The 24,545-nt window shown below is 46.8% G+C and overlaps 1 protein-coding gene across 1 annotated transcript in view; it reads left to right on the plus strand.

Moving 5' to 3' along the window:
- Nucleotides 1-358: 358 nt before the first annotated feature.
- DCC (DCC netrin 1 receptor) overlaps nt 359-24,545 on the plus strand; it is a gene marked incomplete at its 5' end in the record, with an annotated part of 104,294 nt that continues 80,107 nt past the window's right edge. Inside the window, 6 exons of the mRNA XM_088527849.1 lie at nt 359-683; nt 8,555-8,839; nt 11,891-12,041; nt 12,235-12,371; nt 20,979-21,133; nt 21,479-21,599. Of these exons, the coding sequence (XP_088383975.1) occupies nt 359-683; nt 8,555-8,839; nt 11,891-12,041; nt 12,235-12,371; nt 20,979-21,133; nt 21,479-21,599 (1,174 nt within the window). The remainder of the gene's footprint in view (nt 684-8,554; nt 8,840-11,890; nt 12,042-12,234; nt 12,372-20,978; nt 21,134-21,478; nt 21,600-24,545) is intronic.

Genomic DNA, 24,545 nt, shown 5'->3' on the forward strand with positions numbered 1-24,545 from the left:
TCCATTTTTTGCATTGGTGACATAAATAAAACGTCCAACAAGAAGCCGTTCAAATCAGCTGCTTGCTGCTGTACGAGCCGAGCACCGTTGCCTTTGGGGGAACGGCAAGGAACACATGTTTGTAAAATAATTACTCTTGTGTGTGCTGTAAATATCTCTAGACTGTTGCCAATGCTGCGTGACAGGGAAGCGCTGTGCTCCTGTGTGGCTTTTGGGCCTAATTTGGCCGCTGTTTTTCTCATTAACCCAAATCAGGACACGGAAATGGAAGAGAGAGAAATTGGGATATGGCTCTTCGTGCTTTTCTTGGCAGTTGGTCCCCAACTGACCCCAAATCCGCTCCTTTCTGTGCCCGTTCGCAGGTTTGCAGGTGAAGGGATTCACGTCGCTGCGGTTCCTCACGGAGCCTTCGGACGCCGTGACCATGCGGGGAAGCAGCGTGCTCCTGAACTGCGCCGCCGAGTCGGATCGGGGCGCCCCGGTCATCAAGTGGAAGAAGGACGCGGTCTTCCTCAACCTGGCGGTGGACGAGAGGAGGCAGCAGTTGGCCAACGGCTCGCTCCTGATCCAGAACATCGTGCACTCGAGGCACCACAAGCCGGACGAGGGGCTCTACCAGTGCGAAGCCTCCTTGGAAGGCGTCGGGGCCATCATCAGTCGGACGGCGAAGGTCATGGTAGCAGGTAGGGAGAAACTTGCCTGCTTTCTGGAATGCTGCATTTCGAAAGCATTTCCAAGCGAAAAATGCAGGGAAATGCACTCGTGGAAATGCTGTGATTCTTTTCCGCCTTCTTCAAAAGGAGCAGAGCTAGATATGACACTTTTACTACAGTAATTTCTTTCTGACAAGGTATTATTCGTGTTTAAATATGTCTAATCAACTCTTTGTTGCCGTGAATTATTTGCTGCATATTTATTGTCATCAAAACAGAGGAAACCTCTGAAGTTGGTAATTAACTGCTTTTTCTGGTGAATTCAAGATCAGAAAAACAAAACGCTGAACTCCTGGAGGGTGGTGAATGTGCAAATTTTATGGTTTAGGAGCTCTTTCATAGACAAGGACTCATTATGCAGCTTAATAGAATTGGCAGCTTCTTTGTATCTCCTTTAAAGCGCTCGTGGAGGTGTGGCAGGAGGAATGGAGCGTGTGTTATCAGGTGTTGGGGACGTTGGGTTTGAAACGTTGACTTATGGAAACCAGTTGACCATTGGAGAAACAAACCTCTGCTGCAGGAACGTTGTATGGTTGAAGAAGAGGAGGATAAGGCACGGGAATGGTCTGCCGGAATCCTCTACTCGTCTCCACCGTGGTCTGCGCGTAGGTAAATTCTTGAGGCACCACTTTGTACATTTAAGAACCTTTTTAACGAGTTTCTTCCATAAATTGGTCTCTCCTAACCCATACAGACTTTTAGCATCTCCTTCTTGGCCAGCGTATGTTGCCATCAGTTAAGTCCCAGTTGGAATCAGCGGCTGCTTTTGGAATAAAGCGATATCTAGGAATTTTGGAAGTGAGCTTTTGGGTGCTGGGAGAGCTCATGTGGGAGGTGGGAACAGCAAGGCAAGAAAAAGGAGACTTCTCAAACTCCCCCCGTGACTGTGCTTATCCTAGGACTAAATTATGTGTCCAGCACGTTCCATTTGGAAGAGACAAAACCTTAATCACAGCTTTCTCCTTCAGCTGAAAGTCAACCCGCGTGTTCCCAAGAGAAGTTGTTACTTGGCAGGCAATCAAGACAAGCACAGAGAATTTTTTTTTTCCCCCTGAGATCTCATAACAATATTTACAGTATTTTTAGACAGTGTTTGACCCTGCTGCTGTGCCCCTCGGTTGCAGTTTGGAGCAGCCTGTTGCTCGCTGTGGTTGGTAAATCTGCTAAAATCCAGGGAGTATTTTAGAATTGCACCAGTCAGCATCAAATCTGGGCTTGGACCTGTCTAGGCGGAACTTCTCCAGTTGCCAAAAGGTATTTGAATATAAAAACACACCTGTCTATATAGAACTGGTACATCGGTACATAAATACTGCTGTTTATGCAGCAGCACTGTCAGATTTCCAGTAACAAGACCAGGTATTAGGACAGCTGTTGACCTCAAGGCTAAAATCTTTCATGTGAGAAGAAGTGAGTTTTAATCCCCGTTCACTCTTACAGCCTTGTTTGCCTAAATTAATGTGCTAAATCCACTGATAATTTTCAAATTGCGTTATGTGCACACTGTGTCTAAGAAGTTAGAATTGGAAAACTAACGTTTACTGCCTACTAGTGTTTTAGGCTTTTAAAAAGGAAGGATGAAGACACGCCATGTAGGGACTCAAGGGAATGTCACTCCTAGGAAGCTATGGGGCAAACAAAGGAGGTCTGTTACACCCAAATTTCAGGAAATGTTGGATTAGATAGACGGAATGAAATGCACTTTTATGGGCTCTTGGCCAATGGATTTTTCCTCTCGTATTTCTCATTTCTCATTTAAATTGCTGAGTTGACGTCGTCGTGGTAGGCGTTGAGTTTGTGAATACAGCAAGTGGGGAAGTTTGGGCTCTTAAGGACAAGCTGATGGTGACTTTGCTGCATGGTCTAATGGTACGTGCCGAGGGGACCACTTTTTATGTCCCTTGATGACCTGTAGTGCTTAATTGTGTGTTTGCTTAATGAGATGGCCCATTTCCGAGCGCTCGCTTCGTGCCGCTGCTGCTTAATGTTGTGCTGTTGCGTTTGCAAGATCTACATGTGCAAAAAACAGTCCAACACGCCACTGAAGCTCATTGCTTGGTAATAAAACTGAAATCAGATGGGAAACCTGAAAGGAAATATTAGGAAATTGGGTAAAAACAAAACTTTTTTCTTCTTCATTACCTTCTGCACAAAATACTTGGGGAATTCGGTGTGTTTCTCTTCCTTCTGCTGCTGCTCCCCGAACAATTGGAGGTAAACAACCAAAAAACCCAAAGTAAACCTCAATGTATTATCTTGTAAGGTAGATATTAGCCTTTCAGTGTGGTCATTGATTTGTTCTGTGGTTATTCAGGGTGGTTCATGGCTATTGATTTGACCACAGAAGGTTAAACGGGATGGGAAATGCCAGTTTCTGGGACTGCTCTTGATCTTAAAACAGCAGTTCCATGTGAAAGAGGGCAGGACGCTCCTCTCCGTTGCTCCAACCTTCCTTGACCATGGACCAGCAGAAGGCTTTGACCTTGAATATCCACGTGGTGAAACTTTTGGAATAAGTCATTGACTCCTGGGACTGGCCACACTTCACAGTTAGAGTTGCCCTCAGGCTGGTTTTGGGGAGAATTCGCAAGTTTTGAGGTGCCAGGAGACACGTGTATCAGCAGACTGCAGCTCCATCACTTAAAATACCATGGTCATCACTGAACAGACTAAAAAGAGTGAAGTTTAGGAGTGTTCAGAGCTGCTTATCAATCTTTGCAGCAAAGAACAAGATGGGAAGTAGACTCAAGTGACTAGAATTGCAAAGAAACTTATTTTATCTCAATATAATCATTTAGATCTGTTACAATCCAGATATGATTCCATTGAAACTGAAGGCTGGACAAGGTCTTCTCGGCCCTGCTGTGCGTGTTCCTCCCTACCTCTGGGTTTTCCTGTTGTCCCTATGGAAGCTGCAGCCGCCTCCTGGGATTTCCGTAGGTTCATCTAATTTTGTGGTCAAGCGGATCCTGCTTCCCCTCCTCCATGCTGACACTTCCAAACTTGCCAAAAACTTTTCCGACATCCCTTTTGAGGGGTTTTCTGTGTTATCGGTGACTCTGGAGGTTTTAGAGATGGAAAATCGAGGGCAAATGGATGGAAAAACTGCGTGAATATCTGGGAAAAACTGCGTGGAGTCTGTAAATGAAGGCGTGTGTGCCGAAGCCCTGCAGAAATTAAGACTCAAGGATAAAAGGAAACTGGTGCTGGCGGTATCCAGGAGCGGCGTGATCCGGGAATGCCGCGGGAATGCCGAGCAGCTGCGGGCAGGGGCCCGGAGAGCCGTGAAATGGGCTGTAAAATCATGGAGTGTAATCGATTGCTTTGGTGTTGTCTGGGCTCGGGATGGGAGATGCAACTGGTTCTGCTCCTTCCACAGCTGGTAGGGATGGAAATAATTGATTTCTAAGGACGAGGGGAAGCGAAAAAACAAAATTGCCTGAAAATTGGTGCTTCCAGAAGCTGCTCCTTTAAAATTAAACCACAGCTAATGAGTTTTTGCCCTGCTTGGTGTTTTCGATTTGTCCGTTGGTGGATTGCCCTTTGATTAAAGACAAATTCCGTGTGTTATCAGGAGCAGGGATGGCAGCTCCGGATGTCCGGAGCTGATGGAAATCCATAGGACTACTTTGCAATCTGTTTTTTGTGCGGATAGCTCGGGATCCAGAAGGAAATTACTCCGGGCTGATATGAAACCCCCCAAAATTTGGCCAACGTGTCTAAAAAAGGGGGATTTTAATGCAATCGACTTTTGCATATGTGTTTTTTTTTTTTCCATTAGTGGCAAAGAGCTCGTCCCGTTGTATAACCACAATTTCTAATCCCGTTTAGTATGAAAAAAGAAACAGTTCTGCTCTTGGATGGGTTCTTCTAGGCCAATATGGGCCTGCCCCGCGTTCCCCTTTGAAGCAGTGATATTGATTGCTGTGAGGGAAGAAGAAGAAGAAAAAAAGGCAAGTCGCTGCCTGCAGTTGTCATGGTCACTAATGCTGGGGCCCGCTGACCCTCTCCCCGCTGTTTTGTGGCTCGAAAGTGACTTTTGGCCCCGCGTTATTTGGTGAGGATTGAGTTTATAAACAGGACGGGGATTTCGGTGCGTTAGGAGAAGAGGGGGAGGCTGGAGAGCCGCCTGCAACGTAGGAGCTTCCTGTGGCGCCCAGGAGGTTGTGAAAGATAAAGCAGCGAAACCACCAGCAAACGTGGGTTTTGTGGAAATCCCTGAGGTAGGTTCCTTGCGTCAGCTGCCGTGCTTGAGGACGACGGAGCCGATTCCTTTCTGTGGGATTTTTGGGAGCCCTGAGGGGTCGGTCTCCTTCTTGTGGAAATTCCCCCTCCTTCTCCGCCGGGAGGGCTTGGAGACGGGGCGCTCAGGCAAATGGTCCTTGCTGTAAAGACAGGCATTCCTCAAATGTATATTTAGTTATATGGTGGCTATCTTTGCAGTTACCACGTTTTTTAACGGTGATTTCTCATATAAATCCCCAAACGACTCCCCGGGTGCGCGGCCGTGTCCGGAGGCAGCTCCCGCTCCGAGGCGCGCGCAGATCCGAGGGGAAGGTTTTGCCTCATTCTGCTGCCTTTCTGTTCCCTCCTATTAACGTCCCCGCCGGGGAGCCCGGGAAACGGCGCTGCGAAGGGAATGCCCATCGGAATATTTCCCGGCGCGTTATCATCAAGCTGCAGATGATGACAATATGGGAGCAAATTGGAGGCGTGATGAAATCTATATAATGCGGCGCTGCGGAGAAGTCAGAAGCGTTTCCCGGCACGGCCTCACAATCTGCCTGCCTGATTTGTCCTTTTTCCTTTGCTGGCGTCTCCCCGCTCTGCCTCACCCTGGTGACACGACTGTCACCTCTCTCCTGTGCTGGTTCAATCTCAGCCAGGCCGGATGGCCAATTCCTGCCGTGATTTCCATGCAATCCCTCTCCCTGGGGCTCCAAACACCCACATGAGCGTGTGTGCTCATATTTTCTGGTTTAAGACCTGCTGCCAGATGCTTGGTAGTGTATTTTCCTGCTTTTCCTGATTTTCAGACCAGGCTTCAATGTATTTTCCTCCTTTGACCCTGTGGCCTTGCCCATCTCTGGCTGCAGTACAGCTCTATCAACCAGATCATGGGATCCTGCCGCTGTTTTTGTTGAAACTTGCGTTTCCAGGAGGCTGCCTGATATTGCTGGCAATAACCATGTGCTTGGAGGAGAGCTTTGATGTGAAGACAAGCCAGGAGGGCCCGGGGAATAGGTATTTCTGGGCTTTAATGCTTTGGAAGAAATTGTTCATCCACGTAACCTTTGTAACGCTGCCAAGGTCTGCGTGCCCCATTACAGGGCAGCTTAAGAGCTGGTAAGAGCAGCTTTAAACTCCCTGGGGACAAATATGTGGAGAATGGGGTCTTAGTGGTAATGGTTAATGGAAGGTGCCAAGTAAATTCCCAGCGTGTTGGCGGGAGAACCCCGGATCCATCACCACGAGAGGTCAGTGGTCCATGGGGACATTCCAGCTCGCTCTTTCCGGGTCTCTTTGGCCATCTCTCCATGACCTGGGGCTCAGGATGTGTAGGGCAGCACAGAGGACACGGGTAGCTCAGGGTTAGTCCTTTATTGATGCTCTTCTTGTTTGAGACCTCAGAAAATCCCCAATATTGGAGGATAACAGGGAAGGTGAAAGAGGTGTCTAAGTAAATACCCGTGTGTATCAAATCAGGCAGAGCAGATACTTTAAAAATGCTGTGACAGAGAGTCCATTTCACTTGGTTTCCACACTCAAAACACACCCAGGCAGCCCTGGATCCTGGCATCACGCTGGGAGCTCCGTGGGGATAGGGGAGCTGCCGACACGTTGCATTAAGGCTGTTAATGAATAAAGGGTTAATGAATAGTTAACAGTTCTTTAATGAACAGTTAATCGGCTGTTAGGCTGTTGGAGTCTCGCGCGCTACCCAGATGCTCGTAACCATCTGCACTGCCTGAGAGTTGGGTTTTAGTGTCAGCTGCTCCGTGCGACTCGAGCAGGGAACTGGAAGCCGGAATCGGCGCGTCGGGTTTTGTGCCGTCGGTGCCAGCATCGCTTCAATAGGTGGAAGCAGAAGGACACCGCAGGGAGAAAAAAATAGATAAAACCCGCCTTAATCCTTTAAAATAGCCCTAAGTGTTGAAGTTTCTTGGGCAGGTGGCCTGAAATGTGAAACTGTCCGTGCACGGAGCCGGGGCCGATTCGTCACGGCCGGTTAATGAAGCCGTAGGCTGCGGGTCAGGGAGCGGCTGACGGGGGCAAGCGGGAGAGCGGGGAGGTGGTTTTGTTTGTGCTGATGTCTCTGTTGGAGCCCCGGGAGCCCGAGAAGCCCCCGGCGAGGAGGAAGGGTCTGTTCCAGCGGCCGCGTTGGCCTCGGAGCCTCCCGACGAGGCCCGGCCTCCAGCTGCCGTCGTCTGCTCTGCTGAGAATACGAGTCAATTAAAGGTCGTGTTTCGCCTTCCTTCTGCTCCCCGCATCCTGATTTTGCTGCTGGGTCCTCCAAGCTCTTTCCAAGTGCCACATGTTCCTCATCCCAACCTCTCTCCCAATGTCTCCGTGGCCCGCTGTGCTTTTAGTCCCCGTTGGGCACGTTGGGATGCCGCTTGGAGCTCGCTTTGCTCCTGCGTTCATTTTCCAGCAGGTCCTGATGAATTTCAGAATTTAAGTTTGGAAAAAATTACAGATTCTAATTTGGATCTGTTAGTTATGCTCTAACCACATAACTGTGTATCCAGACAGCATTTTTGGGCTGGGGTACAAACAACTCCTAAGTTGTTTTCTTAGGACAACGGGAAAATAATTCTTGCCTATCTCACCTATCTTGATCCTATCTCACCTTCCAGATCCAAGTGGGAGAGAGGTTTGTGCGCTTCCCAATGGGAATTTCCCCCTGAAGCTGGTAGCCACGCATGAGAAGCCCTGCTCTCCAAGCTGCAGTTATTAAATCTAGGAAGCACGGGCATAAAGCAGCCCGTGCAAAGCGTTCTCCTAATGACTGAACAAAATAATACACTTAAATATAAATGAGTTGAATACTGTGACTGACATTTAAATCACCCAAAGCATTACAGGCAATCTAGGATATTGCTTTGTGCGCGTTGGCTCATAAATGGTGCTGTTACGCCTTGATTAGGCCCTGAAAAGTCCATTCCTGCCCCTTCTTGTTCCTTTCCTTTCATTAAAGCACAGTATTTTATTATAAAATTGCGTGTGGGCACGAGGATCATGCCACTGTATATGACTCTCTCCTATATAGCTTGCGTGCACGTGTAACTGAATATGCTTTGCTTCATGGCATGTATTTGCCGCAGGATTTTTGGGAATAGCCCCAGTAGTCCCGCTCGCTCCGCCGGAACGCGGCCCGTGATGATGATTGAGGGTCGCCCGTCGCGTGATTGAGATGCTCGTGGCCACCAGGTCCATCACTAAATCCATCAGGGCCCAATTACCGGGTGTTTTTAGTTGCTTTCCTGAAGGAGACGCTAATTTCTTGGGGACAGGGGCAATAATTTTCTTAGCTAATGGTGGCTTGGGCGAACGCGCCGGGTACAGAACGCTGATGTGTGGAAAGTGCTTGAAAATGGATCTCCCATAAATAAATAAATACTACGAGCAACTGATCATTTTATAAACACGATGCAGCTTATAGTGGTGAAATGATTCTCGTTGGCTGCATCTGTGCTCCCTGAGGAGAGGGAAGGAGCCACATGGGCACTGCAACCTCCGAGTCGCGTTCCGGATATCGCTCCGGGTCGGTGAGCGGCTCCGGAGCGCGCGGCTCCGCTTTCCGGCAGCGGCGTCATCGCTTCCTCTGCTTGTGCTTCCAGGCCCGCTGCGGTTCCTGTCGCAGACGGAGTCGGTCACGGCGTTCGCGGGGGACACGCTCCTGCTCAAGTGCGAGGTGCTCGGCGAGCCCATGCCCGCCGTGCACTGGCAGCGCGACCAGGAGGACCTGCTCCCGAGCGCGGCGGACGCGCGCGTCGCCGTCCTGCCCTCCGGAGCTTTGCAGATCGCCAGGATCCAGCCGGGCGACAGCGGGATCTACAGGTGCCTGGCGAAAAACCCGGCGAGCTCCAGGATTGGCAACGATGCCGAAGTCCGTGTGTTGGCAGGTAGGGAGTTTTCCCAGCACCTCTCCGTTGTCCGATCGCGTTCCTTTTTTTTCTCCGATACAGCAATATCCTTCCCGGGCAGCTAGGCTGATTTATCCCGCTTTCTTTCCAGTTACTTCTACAAGCTTCCAAGTTCTTCTTCACATTGAAGAGCCTGGAGACCTTTAGAAGCAGCTGGATGCCAAGGTGAGGAAGGGAATATTTCCCCCCATAGGGAAGTATTCAGGCTGCCTAACTCGGAGTACCTAGTCCAGAGGTGTTGAAGCTGCTCCCTGTCGTCAGTGGGGAGAGACAGGTACTTCCCATCCTTCCGTACTGGGGATAGCCCCAAATTACTGTCCCTGAGTACTCTCTGGAAGTATCCCTCGCTCTCCATTGACTGGAAGATTAAGCTGGGACTAGCTGCACGTTTATACTCAGAGTTAGGCTGCTTGGATACTTCAGTGCCTGATGTGGCAGGTTTCCAAGTTTAACATCCATGGCCGACTGAGCATCCTGCTCCCCCTCTGAAGAAGCTTATCTGCTAAGTGAACCCTTAGTGCTGCAGTTTGTTTTTAGAAATATTATCAAGAACAGAGCAGCAACAGCGTGGGCTGAAGAAGGTATTCCTGCAAAATCCCACACATTGTTCCTTATGCTTGTAGATGCACCTAGACTTTCTCTGCACAACAGTAACTTCAGATCGGTGAAAAACCTTCATACAACCTCAAAAAAGTCAGAGGGAGGATCTAGGACTACTTGGATGAAGCGATTAATGCCTTTTAGCTCCCTCTGCACGAGGCCACCAGCGTTATCCTGTCAAATGTCAGTGTTTTCTAGCCATTCAGTGTGTCTTTCCAGGTTTTCATTGGGAATTTCTCGTGCGAAACAAGTAGTGTTTAGTTGTGCTTCCACACAAGAAAAAGCTCCCAGCAAATATACTTGGAATCTGTTCTTCGTTCTTTCCATATCCTTTACGTTTCTGGAAGTTGGCTCTCTGCTTTCGGAGATGCTGGTAGCATTCCCAAGACACATTGGCTGACAAGCGACTATATTTATCCATTCCTTTATATATTTAAACCAAAACAGGCTCATTTGGCCAAGAATAGAAACACTGCAATTACCATTTTGTTTTGCCCGTTTGAATCTTGTGTTTTGCATTGTTGAATGTGTGAGGGTGCCAAGAAATTTCTTTCCTCAGGAATATATTGAATGCCTGCAGATCGGAGCAGTTTTTAATTATTTCAAAGCCAGACTATTGCATTTTATCAGTATTTTGAGCGTTTGAGTCATGGGTGAACAATTGGTCATCAGTTCTACTGAAAAACATGAGTCTGTCAGGAAATGAAGGGGTTTTTTTGAGCTTTACAATTAAATATGCACAAATTCATCTGAAAAAAAGCGGTTGATATAAATGTCTTTACTGCTCTGGCAGGTTTTTAATACTTCTGCCTAGAACTTCAACTTTAATATGAATTTTAGTGTTGGTAGCAAAGCAGTAATGACAGAAGAGAGCAGGTATGAGCAGAAGAGATCCATGAGAATGGATGTTGAAGAGGAACTGGTATAAAAATCCCTAAAAAACCTGCTCAAAAGCCCTTCTGAGGGATTCGTATCCATTTCTCAGTTTCCTGAGCTGCCATCACAGCTTTTTGGAGAAAGTTTGTTTTGAGTGTACATTTTCTCACCTTCCTAATGGAAATGCCTCTTCTTTTCCTTGGGAGTCCAGCAAGTCAATCTCCAGCGAAAAGTTGCAGCAAACACTGCAAACATGAGGCAAAGAAGCAAAAAAACATATTCAAATAACTGCTCAACCTTTTCTAATTAATTTAGAGGGAATAATGTTGCTGAGCAAAAAACCCTCAGGAGATTTTACTAGAGCTCGTGTTATTGTGGTCTGCAAATGCTTACATGGGGGAGAAGCTCTTTAATCTGCAAGACAAGGGCATAAAAAACCTCATGATGGGAAACTGAAGCTGCATTCTTGCAGGTAGGAAAGAAATTCCACACTTAAATGCAGTTTTGAGATGCTCCTGCACCTCTTCGAAATTATGGGATGACCTCCCAGCTTTTCAGCAGGGAGAAGGGGCATTTTTGCCCCTTAAAACTTCAATGGTCGGAGCAGAGATGCCTTTGTCTTGTCAAAAAGGCAAAACAAAACAGCAGGGTCCCCCCTTGTGCAGCTGCAGTAAATTGTACATTATTCTTTTATCTGAGGACCCCAAAGAAGCAGCTGAGAGGCCTGTAAATATTTTGGCCTCGTTACGGGCTCGGGAAGCCGCATGTGGCCGAAGTCATCGTTAGGAAGAGGAGCAGCGAGGAGAGCAGCGGATGCCATCGCAGGGTTATACATTTTAATGCGTTCTGTATATGGAGAGATCAGTATCGCTTTAATGACAGATTTTTCTAACCCTGTTCACATATAACCCTTGCTTTCTCGGCGGGATTAAGTGTCCAGCCTCCAGGCACGACGGGGAGATCAGGTCGGGGCGTTTTGCCGGCCTTTCTTCGCTGCCAGCAGAGAGCAAAATTGGGTTTTAGTTGGTATAAATCCTTATCTCTTTGCATCGAGTTTGGCAATGTGGCTCTGAACACTTCAAGATATTCCATCACATCAGTGTCATATTAACGGCAGCTCCGTTCGGTAATTTGCAATATCAAAACTGCTGCAATAAAAAATAAATCGTTCTGGCCCGGTGCGGTGTTAGCAAGCGTGCTCAGAAGAATTTCCTGGGCAAAATGTGGGAATCTTTTGTCAGCTGAGGAGTGTTTACAAATGCACTGTGGCACCAAGTCAGTGCAAAGCAACACGGCAGGATTCAGCCCGTTTTTTAATGCGTTTTCTTTTCTTCCCGCTGCGCCGCGTTGCTAAAATAACTGCAGAAACATTTTGCATGTTTGTGCTCCAGGGCTGAATCCGAGGCTCTGGCAATGCCAGGAGCCCTTGCACCTTCTTGACTTGCGCTTGTTTCCGACCAATTTGATAAGGGAGTAAATATGTTCTCCACTTCTCTCGGCGTGTGCTGATGTTGCTCCGCGTTGGCCCCTCACCGTCTCGGTCTCCCCTTGCAGATCCGGGCTCGCACAGGCCGCCGTTCTTCCTGCAGCGCCCGCGGAGCGTCGTGGCCGCCGAGGGGACGGACGCCGTGCTGGAATGCTGCGTCTCCGGCTCGCCCCATCCCAGCTTCACGTGGCTGCGCGGGGACCAGCTGCTGCCCCTCAGGTACCACCAGGCTCAGAAACAACATCTGCCCCGGGGGGGACTTTGAGACCGCCCGTTAAAACGGGGGTGTGAAGTTCTTAGCACTAAAATCCCAGCCGGGATAGTTTGTGGATCCCATATTGTGAGAACGATTTTCTGGAAAGACAGATAAACCATCCTAACAAATTCCCGATCTGCATTCCCTCTGTTTCAGGTCCAGGAAATATTCACTGCTGGCTGGCAGCAACTTACTCATCTCCAACGTGACCGACGCCGATTCGGGGACCTACACCTGCCTGGTCACCTACAGGAACGAGAACAGCAGCGGCTCCGCGGAGCTCTCCGTGTTGGGTGAGTAGAGGTTTCCACCAGCTGCATCCGCTTTGCTGTTCCAAGAACTCTTTTTACAACAACTTTTATTTCCAGAGCTCGAATAATTGCGGCTCGTGCGGTTCCCTCGCTGCTTTGATCTGGTTTTTGCACATACATAAACCAAGTGAATATTTGAATACCTCCTACAGGGCCAGATAGTCTTGCTGCTGCCAAACAGCTTCAGTATCAGATGCTAATTGTTCCTGCAGCCTGGAAATGCTCCTTCCCTTCCCTTCTCGATCCCGTGGCCTTGATTTTGACATTAAAACAGGTTTCACTTGTGTGCACAGTGAGGGGTTGCCCCTGGGGTTTGCTGCTGGTTTTAGGACCAGAGCAACAGGGCTCTTATTAGGATTTGTATTTTTTTTTAATGTCATCAATAGAATAAGATGCCCAAAATAGTAAAAATCAAAGTAAATTTGTGGAGCTGCGTGGTCACCTGTGATGCTCCAAGGGTTTCCATTGCTCCCATCCTCATGGAGAAGGGCATGGTTGGCTCAGGTACCTTAAAATACAAACTCCTTCCTTGTGTCACACATTAATGGACTCAGAAATATGTGAAAATCCGAGATCTGCCTTTTCCCCCCGCTTTTCTTTAGTTAAGTGATTGAACAATAGCAAATTACATTAGTGGTATTCAGTAAGATCTAAAGAACTACACACTTAATACTTAGGCAAACAATAGCATAATTCAGTGCCCCGTTCATTTTGCATTCTGGCTTTAAAGCTTATGTGCACAAAATACTTTCGTTAGTGAATAGAGCCTTAATTTGGATTATAGGATATTCGCTGCTCGTCTAACAATATCCTTTTATCAAGCTATAACAAAATATAATAATTGCTCATGATGGAAGCCTCAGTGCTGTTTCTTTAAGTGCGTTGGGGTAATGCATTGTTTTCCTGGGTAAAAATAAGAATGGCGTTTTATAATTGCAAAAGTTCATCTATCATGAAATTGTTTGCATTGTAATGAAGGAAACAGTGAAATGGCAGTTAACCTCTTGCTTAGTATATGTTATTTGCCTTATGGAAAGATGTTGCTTTCCAGGGTGGTTTGCTGCGGGTGACTAATTGTTGGGTGAAACGTAGTGACAAATCCCATTAATATTCCTCCCGGAGCGATAGCGTGTGGGATCTCTTGGAATGAGCAGTGCTGGCTGCAGGATCATCGCAGAGGCTTTCACACAGGTCAATGTGTCTTATAAAGGCAATAATTAATCGTTTACTTTCTTTCCTTTTTCTGCCACACAAATTAATATATGTAAATGATGCAAATGGTGACTGTTGTGGTGGATACGGGTCTAAAATTGCAAGAGGTGGATCACTTTGCAAGAAGAAATGATAGATTTTGCATTTTTTTTTGTCTAACACATAAAGTCTTTTGGCAATATTTTAGCTACCCCTCGTTGTGTAATGGAAATTATAAGATCCAATGGAGATTAGTTAGTATTGAAGGGCTTTATCTTGAAGAGACATTGGAGAATTATTAGATGTGTTAACCAGGGTCATTTACAATTTCTTTCTGTGTATTTTTGGGCTTTCAGAAGCATATTTGGGCCTATTGCCTATTGGACAGGGGGGTTGAATCGTTTTGCTTGGTTTATGTTTTAAGTCTGTTTAGCCAATTTTAGGGAAGGAGGCCCGGCGCGTTCACGCAGGGTTAATGTGGATGCCGGTGTGAATCCCGGAACCGGGAAAAGAACGGCACTGAGGGTGCCCGTTAGCTGATCTCCGAGCGTGAATTTTGCCAGTGTTTTATTAACCTGTGGCGTTAACTACCCAGGTGCGACCCTGAGATCAGCAACGCTGTGCTAGGCTCCAGGATTTGGCATCTTTTGGGGGATAATGAGAACATTTGGCAGCCTGGGAAGCTGAAAACACGGAGGCGCCTGCCGAGCCGTCTGCTAATTTGCGTTGCCCTGGGATGGGAGCCGAGCGGAGCCGGAGCTGTCTGCGACGGCAGCGCTTGTCAAAGCGTCCCTGGCACTGAGCGCCGCGAACAAGACTCCGCCGCTGCCAATTCCTGCCCATGTTGCTGTTCGTACCCGCCTCGTTGAACATAAACGCACCTCGGCGACGCGAGCGCTCGCTTGGCTGCTCCTAGGAAAACTGTGGCTGGGGGTGAGCGGCAGGTGTACGCGGGAGGCGGGAATATTCACGTGGAAGGCCCCGTGGGGAGGGAGTGTTGGTAACCAGAGGGGTCTGTGCGGGGTGCGAGGTCCGGGGCGTCCGCGTGCAACGGCTCGGCCTTGGGTTTCGTCTCAGCCTTTGGCTTCGTCTTGGCCTTTAGCTTCAACTTAGGCTTTGGTTTCGTCTTGGCCTTTGGTTTCGTCTTGGCCTTTGGTTTCGTCTTGGCCTTTAGCTTCGTCTAGGCCTTGGGTTTTGTCTTGGCCTTGGGTTTCGTCTCGGCCTTGGGTTTCGTCTCAGCCTTTGGTTTTGACTCGACCTTTGGCTTCGTCTTGGCCTTTGGCTTCATCTAGACCTTTGGTTTCCTCTCGGCCTTTGGCTTCGTCTTGGCCTTTGGCTTCATCTAGACCTTTGGTTTCCTCTCGGCCTTTGCCTTCGTCTTGGCCTTTGGTTTCCTCTCGGCCTTGGGTTTCATCTCAGCCTTTGGTTTCGACTCAGCCTTTGATTTCAACTCGGCCTTTGGTTTCCTGTTGGCCTTTGGTTTTGTCTCGGCCTTGGGTTTTGTCTCGGCCGTGGGTTGGGTCTCGACTTGGGTTCGTCTCAGCCTTGAGTTTCATCTCGGCCTTGGGTTTCATCTCGGCCTTGGGTTTCATCTCAGCCTTTGGTTTCGACTCGGCCTTTGGTTGGGTCTGGACTTGGGTTCGTCTCAGCCTTGAGTTTCATCTCGGCCTTGGGTTTCGTCTCGACTTGGGTTCGTCTCGGCCTTGGGTTTCATCTCAGCCTTTGTTTTCGTCTCAGGCTTTGGTTTTGACTTGGCCTTTGATTTCGACTTGTCCTTTAAATTTTACATAACTAAGAACAGAAGAGCTCGGAGGAGCACTCTAGGTTTTGTAGCACAGCATTTAGCTCCTTCAGTCCTAACGCAGAGGCAAATTATTACCACGAAACTGGGACAACAAGGGAAAAAAAGGTACAGTATCTGGCTATGCCAAACTATACTTGAAAAATTCAAATATCCTGTATTTTCCCAATGCTCCACGTTTGGTTCAAGGACCTCAAGCTGTTACAAGAAAATTCAACCCAATTAGCGAGTCCTTAACCTTTCCAAAAAGATAATTACTTTTTTTCTAAAATCACACAAATAATTAACGTGACATTAGAACGCCAGCGTATTTACTAGATCTGAAAAAAATACTTCTGCAATAACAAAGATAGAGGAAAATGGTTTTTTTAGGAGTATTTTCTCACCCCTCTGATATTTTTTTCTCTTTAGCCTAATAAATACATGTGCTCTGAAGATCTTTGGGCTCCTTCCAGTGGATTTCACACCTCGGAAAGGGCCCTTGTCTCTCTTGCTGGGGCTCTGCTCCCGCTCATCCCTTCTGCTTGGGGCCTCTCATGAAGCAAGGAGCAAAACGCTCCCTGACCCTGGATTTCTCCACAGCAAGAAAACGGAAGCTTTATGAAGCCTTAAATTTTTCATCGGCAGCGAGCGGCTGTGAAAAGACCATTTCAATTAGGAAGTTGACCAAAATAAATTTTGCAGGGGCCGCGTTCCTCTTCCAGGGCTCGGGAGCAGCTTTCTGGATAAATCATGAGCAACAACTGACCTTTTGCAGCAGCGGGCTATGGAAACTGCAGGCATCAATCCTGCCTTTAATCAACCCAAATAATGTTAGCGGAATGACCGTTTCCAAGGTCGGGAAGGAGCGAGGGAAGGCACCCGGGGTGCAGGGACTCTACCCCTGTCACCTTAGGGGTAGATCTTGGTGAAGATGATGCTCTCATGGCTAGTGAAAAGCTTTGGAGAGTGTCTGAAACATCCAGCTCAAGCATCCAAGCCAGCAGTTCTCGTTCTGCAGCTCCTGAGAGCAAAAAAAGGGGCAATCCCTCCAAATAATCCCCAAGAACGTGTGCCCACGTGTGTGTTTGGGCACACGGTGGCTCCGTGCGGCTTTTCCATGGATTCCTCTTGTGGGAACGTTCGCAGCGATGACATAACTGTAAGCCACGGAACACCATTAAAAATATAGATTTCAAACGGCCTGCAATGAATCTTATTGCAGCATCTGTAGTTGGTTTTATTAAAAGCAGTTTAAATTCCCCTGCCTGGAGCAGGGTGGAATTACAGAGATGGGCTGCAGAAATTTACATTTTAATTGAGGTGAAAGACAAAATAGGGCATGGCACAGCATTCACATAGTGCAAGAGAGAATAAATAAGATACGTATCAGCTGGGGGAAAAGAAATGACTGGTCGTTTTTCACTGCCTCCTGTGCTCTATTTTCCACCGTTGCGATGAGCGGCGGTTTCGTTTGCTCCGTCTCGAGTTGCAGCAGCTCAAACTACCCCCGTTGGGCAAGTCGTTGATTTTGGATCATTCTTGTTTGCAAGTTCTTTTTTAAAAAGTCTGGAACACTTTGTTTTTCCTTGCTCTTGGCTGGCAGGATAGCAAAGTCACGGCAAATTCTTGGATTTTAAGACCAAAATGTAAACTTAGGTTCATTGGGCAACCCTTTTAGAGCATCCTCAGCGGGATGGAAGGGCTTGGAAAGGCGACGACATTCCCGATTTTTCCCTTCCCATGTCATGACCAGCACTCTGGGGAGGAAGCACTTCTTGGATGGAGGATGGAGAGGGAAAATTGGAGGGGAAAAGAAATAATTTCCCACATATTTGTCTCGAAAAGGTCTTTTTTGATGTGATTACAAAAACTAATAATTTTCCTACTTTGAATTTCCCGCATTGCGACCTTTGGTGTCTAGATCTACCCGACGCTTCCAATGGGAATAAAAAATAAAGAAGTTCTAGGATTTTCCCCTTGCTTTGCCCATGCAAACGCACGTCTGAATTTCACGGGAGGCTCTTTGAAAATTCAGCAAATGACCCTGAAATGGGAAGAAAAGAAGAAAAAGTAGGAGCTTTTATGCTGTGATCCACCCCGATGCGATCCATACCTGTTGTGAAGCAAAAAGTGTTGAAGATGGGCAGCAATCGTGACCTTGGTGCCATTCTGCAGCAGAATGTCCTGGAACGGGGTAATTAAGCTAATTATTGTGACGAAGAACGGGGCTCTAATAAGGTAGATATCGTTCTTTGTGTGAATATTTGGGTGAATATGTGATAATCTGCACTTGGCAGCACTTAGGCAATGGATATGGGATATGATATAATCTGCCACTTAAAGAACTACTCGTTCCTCCAAAAAATCTTCAATAAACGTTCTATTTGGGCACAATTCTCACTTTATCTTCTACATTTGCTCTATTTTTCTTCTCACTCCTCATTCTTTAGACTTGACTGGATGAAGCCCGATGTCGTTCTCCGCATCCATTCGTGCTGCTGTTCCCACACCTAAAGTGGCAATTCTCAGCCCAGGAAAATGCGAAAATTTCGGCTAACAAACTCTGCCTCTTCTCCTGTCATGTCCCAAATTGGACAGTTGATGGGAGGGAGTTTGGTGGCTTTTCACACTCTCCTTAGGTGTCCATGTGCCCTATCCCAACGTACTTCATTAGAAAAAGCTTCCATGAAGGTAGAGTTCAGGCCTTTTCTGGGATAAATCCATTACTTCTGTGCAGAAGTGTTGTCTGGTACCTAAAAAGCGTGAGCTAAAGATTCGGGAAATTTAGTTTTTCATTTCAAGCTCCGTTGCCGTCTCCTCATGCGACCTTGGGTGACTCATTTAGCATTTCTGTGATTCTTCCTCTCCCGGGTGTAATGCGGGTAATAACAGCGATCTCAGACAGCACAAGATTTAATTTGTGAGGTTTTGTTTTGTAAAGTGCTTTGTGATTCTTAAATGGAAAAGAAAAAGCCTCAAAAGTGCAAAATATTGTTATAATAAATTAATTTGCTCCCATTATAATAAATTAAAAGCTCCTGTTTTGCACATCCGGGGATCTGGGTCTATCTAGATCCCACCTGCTCCAGATCCAAGTGGGATCTGAGGGGGTTAATTTGGTCAGACCTGCAAGATTTTGCCCCACGCTGGGAATTTCTTGAACTGGGACATTTCCGGGAACATTTTATTTTATTTATTTTATTTTACTTTATTTTATATTTTCCTTTATTTTCTGCAATGTATATTTGAAAACACAATAAAGTGTAGAGGGAGATCTACCAAATTATTTTAGCGTCACTTGCGATTGAGTTTGTATCCACTTTGTAGACTGTATATATTTTTAAATTATATATTCAATATATCTGTATTTTTTTATATATATATATGTATATATATCCAAGATAGTGGGTGCTCTAGGTGGGTCTTTCAAAACCATTTATCAGGTTCCATGTGTAGCTAATGGCCTAAAATGAAGGCGATCGTCCAAATTAGTCATAGAAAAGGAATCATAAGTCATAGGAAAATCGTATTTGATAGAAAAAGCAGCTTTAGCATGTTGGAAACTGCAAGGTGTTCTCCATGTGAAGACCCCGAAGGCCAGTTGTTTCTTGAGGGTTTGGATGCATCAATACAATATATGTCAGTAACTGCATGCAATAAAAAGGCCGGAGTACTAAAACATTTAAATATCTTAAATTTGGACCCACCAAAAAGCCATGAGTTTCGAGCCAACCTTAGGACCAAGGTTGCTGATATTCCCACTGGCCTTTCCAGCTCTTCTTTCTCTCCGATGGAGGCCGTAGAAATTCCCAGCAGGAAGGAGGCAGCCCCTCTCCAGTTGTCCCTGCAAAGTGCTCCTTACAACTGCGCATTTAATAGGCAAGCCCAGCAAAATCCCTGCGAATTCCCGGTCGGCTGAGCGAGGGATAACCCTTCCCTGGCTCTTGGGGCCTGCAGCAAGTTGAGGAGGCCGAGCCGCGTCGGGGCCCCCCGGGGCCGCCCGTTAATTACGCGGGCGCTTAATTACCCATCGTGACCTTGAGCGCGTTGCCTCGTGGCGGCGGGTGCGAAACGCCCGTGAATTATTTAACGCCTGCAAATCGCCCCGGGGTCCCCGCGCGCCCTCCCCGCTCGTCGGTTTTGCAAATCCTGGAGATAATTCAGCTCTTCTTGCTGGTGATGGGAGTCATTGGGAGCTCTGCTCCTCTCCTCTTGGGAGCCCTGAACTGCCCTGCTGTGACTTTTGTGCAGTCCTGGTCTAAGCTGACCTTCGTTTGGAGAGCTAAAGCCCGTGGAAAAGTGTCTTCCCTCCGATACGGAGCAAAACTGGAGCCTTCTCGTCCTTGTAAATCATTTTTGTGCATTTTGAGCCAGGGCAGCTGGACTTTTCCGGCTCTTCCTCGAGCAGGGCGCAGTGAGGGTTTACGGAGCATGTCGTGCTAGGGTTTTAGTGCCAAAAAGTGAACCCACGTTCACTTAGGACCAGTATTTTAATGGCAAAATCACCTGCGGAACCGTCTGTGTTGTCTTTCCAACAGGAGCACTCGAAGCTCTCGTGATTCCGAGGATCCGAACGGGATCGGAGGTGGAATTTGATGGTGTTATTGGAGCCGGAGCCCTAATCCCTGCGAGCCGGGGCTCGGAATTGCGGATGCGAGGGCAGCCCTGGCTCGAGCCCTCCCTCGCTGCCGAGCAATTGATTTTTGTAATCTTCACCTTCTTTTAATTTAGAGGGGGTTTTAAGCATTACGGCTTTATAAATATTATAATCAGGCATCGGGAGTGATGGCTCCAGAAATACAATTGGATTTTCTGTCGGAAATGATAAGTCAGAGATGGGACTTAGAAATTAATCTATCCTGGCGTCCTGGCCGCTATGAATATTCAGAGGAGGAGACGGCGTTCCCGGCTGCTGGCACGTGCATGGATTGCTGGGTTTTGCAGGCGGGTTTTCCCGGGATGAGGGCGCTCATTAGGAGTGTGATGTTCTTAGCAGTTTTTCTCCAATTTCCATCATCCCGGTATTATGGTAATGAGGAAATTAAATGAAATTAGCATATCGTATAGCATCCCGCAAAACTGTGAATAGATTATAGTAACACAAGGCAACAGATAATTGCTAGCTGAAGAATTCCTCCTCAGCAAGGATAATTCAACCTTTTTTTCCTTCTTCCAATCAGATTTCCTGGTTATTGATGATCCCCTCATCGTCTAGCAATCCCGTCTGAGCAGCTCCTTGATTATTAGAAAATGGTTCTCCTCTAAATACCTGAAATTCCCTGTCATTTGTCAGACCTGGTCCTGCCTTTCCACAGGTTGACTTACGGTTCCTCCTTCTACTTGCAGTTGGCATCTGATCCTCGGGAATGAATGCGGCTTGATTACACTTTTTCAGAATATTATATCCTTTTTTTTTCCCATATAAATCCTGCATGTTTTCTAAATTGAAGGTCTAAATCTTTTTATGGCTAAAAAGTTGAAACAAACGTTCAACTGTTGAAGTTTTCTTGAACCGTTTCCTATTTATATCGAATAATTTTCAGACTTGCCGCACTGATTTACCTTTATTCGCCTCCGGTCGTCGCCTCTTCTCATTTTTTCTCCCTCTTTTGCAGTTCCGCCGTGGTTTTTAATCCGCCCTTCCAATCTGTATGCCTACGAGAGCATGGACATCGAGTTTGAATGCGCCGTGTCCGGAAAGCCTCCTCCCACGGTGGAATGGATCAAGAACGGCGAAGTGGTCATTCCCAGCGACTATTTCCAGATCGTGGTAATTAGAAATTAATCTAAATTAATTAGAAATTAATCTCTTCACACTTAATGGACCTACTCTGCCGTGTGGAATAGCAAGTTCAGCCTTTTTTGTACATCATTGCTTGGTAGAAAGCATTAAGCGTCCAAAGAGTGGAAAGGTCTCTTGCTGTCTTGGTTGGGTGGAAAATTATTTCACTTTTTGATTTTTTTCTTAGCAGATCTAGAGCCTTCTCTTCACATGAAGTTTTTAACCCAACGTAATTGGTTTCCACTTGTGGTAACAGAAGGCAGAAGCTGAAGGTGTCTCAAATAGTGACCTTTTCTTGAGGATCCTCTTCCTTCTCTTCTGCTTTCTCTCCAGGGGGGCAGCAACCTGCGGATTCTGGGCTTGGTGAAGTCGGATGAAGGTTTCTACCAGTGCGTGGCGGAAAACGACGCCGGGAACGCGCAGAGCAGCGCCCAGCTGATCATCCCGGAGCCCGGTAAGACGCCAAGGACGCACGGAATTGTCCGGAAAATCAATGCCATTAAGCCAAAAATCCCAAGTGGGCAGCTGCTGTTTACTCCCGATCGCTCCTCCAGCTGTAGCTGTGGTTAAAAGTGTCCCAGCTCTGAGATACTCAGTTTGGGGCATTCTTTTCCCTGGGGCTCTGGGAGATGATGGCCTCGTCCTAGCAATGACTCTGGAGGCCACCTGGGTGGCACGAAAAGCCAGGGGTGATGTGATACCTTCGTGTCGGTGGGCTTTATCCAAACGAGGCACGTTTGGGTTTTGCTTGTTTGCTTCATGTTTGCTTTTAATCCGGATCTCGCGCGCGGGGATTGTGTTTACATGGAACAGCATCCGCAGGAAGCAGCCCAGCTCGTGCTTGGAGCTGGGATGAGCCTCGAGGAACGGGCTCCCCGCTCCGGCCCGTCAATCCCGCTCTGCGTTTGGGAGCGCGGACAAAACGGATTTCTTTTGAAAGCTGGGGTCAAAGAAACCCTTTACGTAAACTCCTAATGATTTTACACTCACAGTGATTTATGCCCTAGAGCAGCATGGGGGTAGAAGAGCCAATTCTTTTCTTTGATCCATAAAATCAGGGATCGGTTTTGCTTTTATTTCTCTCCGATGACTTCGGCCATGCCGAGGGCTAAGATGTTGTGTTCAGGGTTGTGAAATCTTTTGCTCTGGTCCAGGGTTATAATCACCGTGGTTGTTGTTGTTATTGCAAGAATGAGTGGGTTTGTACCCACTCCTGACCACCATGGAGTGGGGAACCTGCAGGAGCAACACGGAGGCTGCTCTGAAATACTGCACTTAATTTCTTTTAAAATTGAGATTATGTCTAGAGCTGCGTTGAGCTTAACGATATAGTAAGAGCTAGAGAAAAATAAGTGATGGGAGATGGTCTGCAGTATATGCATAAGGCAACAAATTAGTGTGTTTTTGTGGATTCCAGAACACTTAGGGAAAAGGCATTTGGGGGTTACGTCTTTTCCTTTCCCATTCCCTTCCCATAAACAACTTTATTGCCTATGGCTTGGGAAGAGGCAGCTCGCAAGTACATAACAGGAAAAGGAATCTGACTTTGAATGTTTTACATTCGTTTTTTTTTTTTTAAATCAGAAAAAAAACCATCAAATCAGATTTAAGGATATCCAGTTCTCTCATCTTCTACAGGGAGGTGATCCCCATAAAATGAACACAGTCCAAAGGAATTTGCAATGGTCTTATCCTGGAATAAAACCCCACTAGGCGCTCCTGGTGCACGTCCTGGAAAGCAATTTCGCAGCACGAAAAAGCAAGTCAAAGAGATCTCAGATGACTCTCTTATTTTTATAACTGTATAAAACCTATTATTTGCACACCTAGGAAATGAACAGCGAGCGCCGTGTTAGCGAATGATGGACACGCGTGCTGCAGATGCGAAGGATATCCCAGAGGAAAAGCTCCCTGTAAAGAATTTAAGCAGTTATTTGCTTTATGCCTGCAGTTTCTCTCTGACCCATCCTTCAGGTACTCGCTGGATCTTGGATTGCTTTATCCTGCTGTGTGAAAAACCAGCTGGAGAAACGGGTAAAGGCAGCCCTGGAGTAATGAACTTGGGGATACGATAATTACCAGCAAATTCCATGCTAGAGGAATCCTTGGATTGGGATCGTTGTGTAATCTTGGTGCTGTCAGCAGGAGCCTCCTGGGCAAAGCAGGGCAGCAAGGAAGGGTCCTTGGTTGGTGGGTACCAAGCGAGCGCTTCATTCGAGCGAGTTGAGCTCGTTTTAAACACAAAAAAGCAGCTCTTGTAGTCCTTGGAGAACTTGGAATTACCATCTGGGATGAGAAAACACTGGAAAAAAGTGCTGGGAGCAGAAAATTGGGTGCTGCGCGGCTCCGTGTGGAAACAAGAGGCTTCGTTCCCTGGTTTTGGTATGCAGAGCTAGGAGGCTGCACGCAGTTATTGCACCACAGCAGCAGTGATAATCATGATAATGCTCGGAATAAATCTTGTTTACATGCTTTTATGGTGGTCTTTGCCATAATATTATGACACCTGCCTGGGGATTTATACCAGACTTCTGCAAAAATGCAAAAGTAGCAGAAATTTGCTCTAATTGAGAAGTTGGTGCAAAGCCTAGTCTCAAAACAGCAGAGGTGATAGAAGCGGGTAGATAGATAGTCTGGTTCTGCCTTTCTTTGATTGAGTGAGCCAGGATGGAAACTTCTTGAGGAAACACCACTGGGGATGTCCGAATCATACAGTGTTTATTTTATTTTATTTTATTTTATTTGAGCATAGAATCCAAACACAAAGTTTCTCTTAAGACACTGGGAAATCCTGGCAAAAATCCCATGAAACCTATTGCATGGGAGAGAGGAAGAGCTATTGCCTATATGCCAACAGGGACACAAATATATATTAAAATAGATAAAGCCCATTTGGGAAAAAAAAAATCCAGGAGGGGTAATAACCTCCTCTAATGTTGTTAACCCTTTAAAATCCAGCCTGCCACGCTTTGATGTTTATTAATACAGGATAATTTTTGATAAATAATAGTCACGGGAAGCGGGAATACAAGTAGGTTTTAAGTGGCGTTAATTAAAAGATCACTTACCGTATATTGACTTGACGTGGTAATGTCGGAATAATCACAAGACGGGATGAATAATTGCACAATTAGTGCTAACACTTCAGGATCCACCGGAATTCCGTTCTCCAGGATAGCTGTGTTATGAATATGGAAAGCACCGTATTTTGAGGCCTATATGAGCTCGTTGTGGACAATTACCTGTAATTAACGCCCTCGTTTCATATAGGAACTCTTACTATAAGTCCTGAGCTGCGTTTGCTTTGATTTTTGTCTTTATCCTTGCCAAGGTTGTGAAGCCTGTTCCTGCTTGGCCCCATCACCCCCTGATAGTCCTGGGCTCCTCAAGGTTGATGGGC

Source organism: Tinamus guttatus, unplaced genomic scaffold, assembly GCF_059628265.1.
Source record: "Tinamus guttatus ecotype Peru unplaced genomic scaffold, ASM5962826v1 Tinamus_guttatus_pri_ptg000293l, whole genome shotgun sequence".
NCBI classification, from domain to species: Eukaryota; Metazoa; Chordata; class Aves; order Tinamiformes; family Tinamidae; genus Tinamus; species Tinamus guttatus.